Source organism: Trachymyrmex septentrionalis, unplaced genomic scaffold (assembly GCF_001594115.1).
Source record: "Trachymyrmex septentrionalis isolate Tsep2-gDNA-1 unplaced genomic scaffold, Tsep1.0 scaffold190, whole genome shotgun sequence".
NCBI lineage: Eukaryota > Metazoa > Arthropoda > Insecta > Hymenoptera > Formicidae > Trachymyrmex > Trachymyrmex septentrionalis.
The window spans coordinates 1,306,153-1,312,650 of NW_017305072.1; the positions used below are offsets into that span (position 1 = coordinate 1,306,153).

General features: G+C 40.4%; 1 protein-coding gene across 6 annotated transcripts in view; it reads right to left on the minus strand.

Moving 5' to 3' along the window:
• The window catches only part of LOC108747059 (monocarboxylate transporter 12), a 21,710-nt gene that overhangs the window by 7,864 nt on the left and 7,348 nt on the right, over nucleotides 1-6,498 (minus strand). For 2 of the 6 annotated variants that reach the window (XM_018484300.1, XM_018484295.1), the window contains exons 1-2: nucleotides 5,963-6,294; nucleotides 1,321-2,277 (exon numbers count right to left, since the gene is read on the minus strand). The exons of 1 other annotated variant lie outside the window; for it this stretch is intronic. In XM_018484300.1, coding sequence (XP_018339802.1) covers nucleotides 1,321-1,383 — 63 coding nt within the window. In that variant the 5' untranslated portion in view covers nucleotides 1,384-2,277; nucleotides 5,963-6,294. Of the gene's footprint in view, nucleotides 1-1,320; nucleotides 2,278-5,962; nucleotides 6,295-6,498 lie in introns of those variants that run through there. 3 more of the 6 variants (XM_018484297.1, XM_018484296.1, XM_018484299.1) reach the window with 3 other exon arrangements.

Below are 6,498 nucleotides of genomic sequence, written 5' to 3' on the forward strand. Positions count from 1 at the left end.
TTTAAATACATAAATTAATTCTTCGATAAAACAAACTAAATTAATGTAATCAAATGAACTATTTAATTCTCAGCAGAATAAAGTTATTCGCGGGATACTTTGCTTGGAAAATTGTGCAAAATGTTGATTTCCATTCCCGATCAGATCATCATCGCGGTCTCATCTGCATGCGCGCTTCTTCACATCTCACCGCGAGCCACGAAGGCCCCAACGCTAATGAATTTGGATCAACGACCTCGCCGTGTCACGCGGCCGCGAAGACGAATTTAAACGCAGCGCGCGCGCGTGCTTGACACGAGAGTTGGACTCGGCCGAAAGGAAGGCCACAGCTGATCAGCTGATCGCGCGCGCTGTCATTCCGATCGCGCCACCCGACGACGGGAGGCGCGAAGCTTCGTTCTTTCTCTCTCGGCGAAAAATTTGCGCTACGCCTCGCGATTCGTTCGACCTTGTTAACACACACCATCGTTAATACACTCGCGCGCGTGGACGCGTACGTGCAATTTACGCACTGTCATAATGCAAAGTATACGCGAGACGTGCGTGCGTACTAGAAGTACAACTATTGGCGCTTGGTCTCCCGCCGATCAACCGGCCCCGTCAAGGCTTGTCAAGGCTGAGTCACGTGTCGTCTTTCCATCCTTCGACAGAGGAGCCATGCAAAATGCACTTCGCTAGCGCGATGATTATATACACGTAATATATACACGTAAATAGCGATCGTTGTTCCGGCGCGGCCGACACGGAAATTACGCTGCGAATTACTGGCACGTCCGGTTACGCAAAAATCAATAACGTTCAGCAACGAGTTGGAATACGAAACGTGTATCGTGGGAATTTTCTATAGGTACTCCAGCGTACGATAAGACCTGACACATTTCCACGACAAAAATCCATCTGTTTGGAGCGAAAGAATTAACGGGATGTTTCTTTAAAGGGATGCAACAGATGTTTCGCTAGTCCTTCGGATCTTTTAAATCTTACTTTGTTCAATGTTGACACTTTGACCATTGTGTTGGACGAGGGTCGCTCAGGTAGACAGGACGTTTTCTAACAAAAGATAAAGAAATACCATAGTACAATACAATGAATCATTACAGCCTGTCAAATAAAGACGAAATGATTCACTGTGCCTCTCGCTAGAAAGTATTCATGATTATTTTTGTCAAGGTAAACGGATGAAATAAGGAGCGGAGACTAAACAGCAGGTATGAAGAAAGGAAAGGAGGAAGATGATACGCGGATTCGCACTTAACTGAACGACCACACGGCCATGCTTTCGCTCCCCCCATAATTAACATGTATCCATACAAACCGTACCGAACTGATTTTGCGGACGCGACGTGAGCCGTACTGCGACTTGTTGAGCGACACTCGCGACATTCCTACGACCGGCTTAAACCGTCAGTCACTCTCTCTCTCTCTCTCTCTCTCAGCTCTTCCCCTTGTGGCCCGCTTCTCTCTTCTCTTTCGCTTCGCTCGCAACCGCGTTCTATTTTCGAGCGCGCTCGACGCGACGCGACGCGACGCGGCGCGAGGCGCGACAGCCGCTCTCCTCGCTCGTGAGAGAGCGACTTTATCTCGTTGAGCACTCTCCGTTCTCCAAATCGCAAATCCGCGTTCCTTCCACGACTCTTTCCCTAGTCTATCGCCGCGTTCTCTCGCACCTTCTCCGCCCGCCACAGTCCACCCGTCGTGGCCGATCACTCGTCGTAATCCGCTGCCATGTCGACCTGTACTGTATTACGACTCGCGTCGTTGCCCGCACTCGCTCACTTAGCGCACTGCCATCGTGCGCAGCGCATACCGCGCCGATACCCGGCAACCCGTCGACGGATGTGGACAGTGGAAGTGGCAGGGCTATCGGAGAGGGATCTTGCCTCGATCTCCTCTTTGATTCAACGAGGAGCCCTGCGAGCGAAGATGGTGATATTTGCGATGTCCTCGATGCGCCGATCACAGCAGTTTTCGCGAAACGTGCCTCTTGGAATTCTCAGAAACTCCTCACGCAAGTCGTTCCTTCATTAATTTCATCGAATCCGAGTGAATTTGTCTTCCGATTTTCCGTCGGACAACTTTCTCGAGTACACTTGGCCTCTTATCTTATTGCTTTTTATTCCTTACTTTTTGTTTGAATGATTATTATTCTTTATTTGATTTGAAAACTATTTGAGAATCTTATCTCTTACTATCGAAATTAAAAAATGTGTCCTGGGGATTTTGACGGTACGATTTAACAATCTTCTTAATGTACCACACACCGCTTCAATTCTTTGCCTTGAAATGATATTTTCTATTAGATTTTTTCTCTCCTTCTTGAAATTTATAAATAATTTAATTAATTTAATTAATTTATTTTAATTTACCAAAATTAAGTAATTAAATTTAAATTATTTAAAGAGTTAGGCTCACTTGTGAGATCGAAAAAAAATGTGTACTTCTGGAAATGTTTTTTTAATCTGTCAGAAAAAACTGTTTTAAACGTTTATACAGGATGTTTAATAACTATCGAATTTCCTCTTAAGGACATATTCTTCGGATAATTTTGAGACAAAAATCCTAATACAAAAATGTCGAGGCTACAATAGTTTTTGAATTATAATTGGTTAAAGATAGTATGTAATTCGAAAACTATTATAGCCTCGATATTTTTGTATTAGAATTTTTGTCTTAGAATATATATTCAAAAGAATCCAGAAATAATAATAGAGGCTCTAAAAGTAAAATGATTTTTTACTTAGAAGCATTTAAAGTTAGCTTATAATTCAAAAAATTATTGTAGTCTCGACATTTTTGTATTATAATAGAATTTTCGTCTCAAAATTACTTCAAGAATATGTCTTTAAGAAAAAATTCGGTAGTTATGAGACACTCTGTATATTCAAATGTATATATTTATAGATTATGCAGTAATTTTTTTATAGCAAAATATGGACAAATAAAGGAAATATTAGCGATCTGCCGGCAGCATGCATTTTAAGAAGGCGTTTTCCGATGATCACTCTAGCTTTAAGCTCGTTTATTTGAAATAAAAAATTCGGGCAAGTTTAGATAATATATCAGATTATCTAGTGCTCGATCGTTCATTGTATCGAAAAATTAATTTGTGATAAAATAGCGGCTATTCAAAATTGAAATATTGATTTTTGACCAAATCGCTCCCTTTTTATCTGTAAAAATGAAAATGCAACAAAAAAAGGAAAGTCACGATTAAGTACTAGAGTTTATATATTAAGTAAGCAAAATTTAATTTTGATTGATGCAGCGGTTCTCGAGATATTTAGGTCCGATTTCAAAAACGCGGTTTTGAGAAAAACGCATTTAAAGTTTCAAATTAAGTTCGAGTGTACTGTTCGACAGAAATTGCTATACTGCTAATGCCTGCGTTTCTCTCTCTCTCTCTCTCTCTCTCTCTCTCTCTCTCTCTCTCTCTCTCTCCTCCCCTCCCCTATTTCTGTTCCTCTCTCTCTTTCTCCCTCTTCCCTCAACGAAAGACCGTTATTATTTTGTTTACAGCTTCACGTAATCTTGTATTTACCTAATCTCTGTATTTACATTGACATAGAATACATACACATCTATAAAAAAGGGACTGTCTTTGTATACGACGCTTTTTATATCTGCTCCAAAATCGATAAATCTTAAAATTCTTATAACTCCATCAATTTTTTTTTATTGACTTGAAATTTTCAGAGAATATTTTTGAAATTATGTATTTTAAGAAAATGTCAAAACCCAAAAATGTGTTTTTTGAAGGTTTACAGGTGAACCTAACCCCTTAAGTTAATTAAATTAATTTGTAATATTAAGAGATTAGAAATAGGATTTATATGAATGAATCAACTAACAAAGAAAGTGTCCTCCTTCGATTTTGATGAGCTTTAAATATGTTGTTTTCTAGACAAAAATATATAAAATGGACATGTTTTTTTTATAAGAACAAAATCGCATTTTTAATGCAATATCTCTTTGAAGAAAATTAATTTTTTTTAAGCGAATATATATAAGACAGCAATCAATTTTCTTCAAAGAGACATTGTACTCTCTAAAGGCGCGATTAGGCTTTTATAAAAAAAAACACATGTCCCTTATTTTTGTTTAGAAAACAACAATTCAAAGCTTATTAAAATCGGAGGGAAATATTTTCATGAATTTTCTTGTAGACACAAAGAAACGGCTATTACTGTCAAAGTCAAACGTTGGAATAATACATCTATATATATTTTACAATAAATCAATTTAATCTAAACTAAATTAATTTAATTAATCTAAACTTATTAATGTAGTAAACCCTTAAATAAGCGCACAAAATCACAGCTAGATCGTTACGAAATGACTCTGAAGTTTCCCTTTCACGAGGAGACTAAACACTAGATCGTTCGATTCGTCTTTTATTCATATCGTGACTTGTGATCCTCTTTAGATGGATTCGAAGACCATCCTAGGGGAAAGAAAAAGAAGAAGAAAAAGTACCTCTGCCCCAAGCGCCTACTCGAGGGTTAATTTAAATTGATGTAATTTAATCTGAATTGTGCAGTATAGACATTTGCAGTGATTTGTCGTCGTTTGATGATAACAACACTGGTTCCGTCTCTCTCGGCAGCAAGAAAGAAACTTCAATCGATGTTCGTCGACGTGTGCACGTGCTAAGTGACTCTCGTGCGCCGCGGACAATAGATGCGTGTGCGCGCGATGCACGTTGCGTTTGGTCCCCTTGTTTTCGTCACGTTTGATACTCGTATATAGTCCGTCCAAGGTGCCCGCAGCGGGTTGCCGAACTCCGCGAACGTCAGCGAAATCAATTGCGCTCGTCTGACTTGAGAACGCGTCCCGTCGGACATTTAACCCGTTCTCTCTCTCTCGTTTCCGTCACCGCGGCTATCGATCCAATGACGAGGACTAAGTATTCGCAAGTGTTCGCTGAGAACGGACTTGATGAAACACTCGTCTCAAGCCATTGAAGATGTTAACTCCTGCAAAACTCTACAAGTTCGACGAATTTGCCTTGTGGGATACCTCCAGCAGCACGAACGAAACTCGAATGTCAGAAAGAAGTTGCAACGACGCGGCGTTCTCCGAAGGAATTGCTTCGATGCACTTTCGCAGAAGAGAGCTGGTCAACGTGGAGAATCAAGAATCATGCTCGCGTCATTTCCCACGGATGTCGTCCGATGACGTTCGCCTTGGCGACTTGAGAAGAAGATAATACGATCGACTCGTTTACTACAGGGTGCTTTCTAGCGAGAGACGCAGATGACACAACAGTGGACGCTTTCTGTTTAGTGACATAAGTCGGCGCGAACATCATTCTATCTTTGTTGACATAGAGAGTAACAAAGATAGAACGGCAGTTGTGTCGATTTGTGTCACCAAATAGAAAACACCCCATAAGTGCTTTCCAGCAATAGGCACAGTGTAACACAACGTGTCAAAAATCATCATTTCATCCCTGTTTAACATTGGCAAACAATAAGGATGTAACGATTCATTGTGCTACATTGTGTAATCTGTGTCTCTTGTTGGACTGGACCCAATGTAACATGGCGAATCATTACATACTTGTTGTTTGACCTTTAAAATAGAGATAAATTGACCGCTGCACGGAAAGAACGATTTCGTTGAAGTATCGAAAAATTTAGCTCGATACAGATCTGAAAATAATTAATTGAAAATTTTATTGGATCATCCAAATTAATTACGTAGGAATTAATTTAATCTCAAGTATGATGACTAAATGCTGCAAAAAAGTATTGACATTTTAACAACCAATTTGAGCATCCTAGAGAATTACTTATTATTTTTCTAGTAATTATTTACAAATTTGTATTTAGCTAAATTTTCAAACACTTCAGCAAAACCATCCTCTTCGTGTATGCTATATTGTGTCTGTTGCTGCAAAAGAAAAAGAAAGCAGCAAAACACCAAATTGTCGCGTTCAATCGTACAGTTTTTGTCTCTCTACCTCTCAGCTTCTTTACTTAAGACAGATTCAATGCTCCCTGTACGTTCGCACGATTCTGATACATCTCTCTTAAGCTTCCTGCGTAGAACAGTCGAGAGTGTTCATCCCAAGTGGATCTCGATGCGTCCACGTGTTTAATAATTACGTGTTTAATAATTCGCTTTTCTTTCTGTTCCTCTCGTGATGACCGCGAACCTCGGGTTCTTTCAACACTGACAGTTTGCGCGCAGCCAAGAACGTCCAGAGTGGCACTATATCGAGGATATCCGCGGCGTAGCACAGCGAATTCTATTTATACTTCGAGAACGCGCGGCGACTCTCGAAGCTCGTCGAACTTCCGCGAACAAAGCGCGGCTTCGTCCTTCTCCGCGTCATGCGTAATGTTTCCTAAATCGAGATCGCGCTTTCTTCTCTGCCGTGACGCGTCAAGGAGAATACCAGGAGGCAGGGAAAAGCAAAGCTCTCGTTTACGACGTTCGAGGAAATTGAAAATTAACGTCGGCGAATTGATTTCTCGGGCCGGAGGTCGGAGTGAA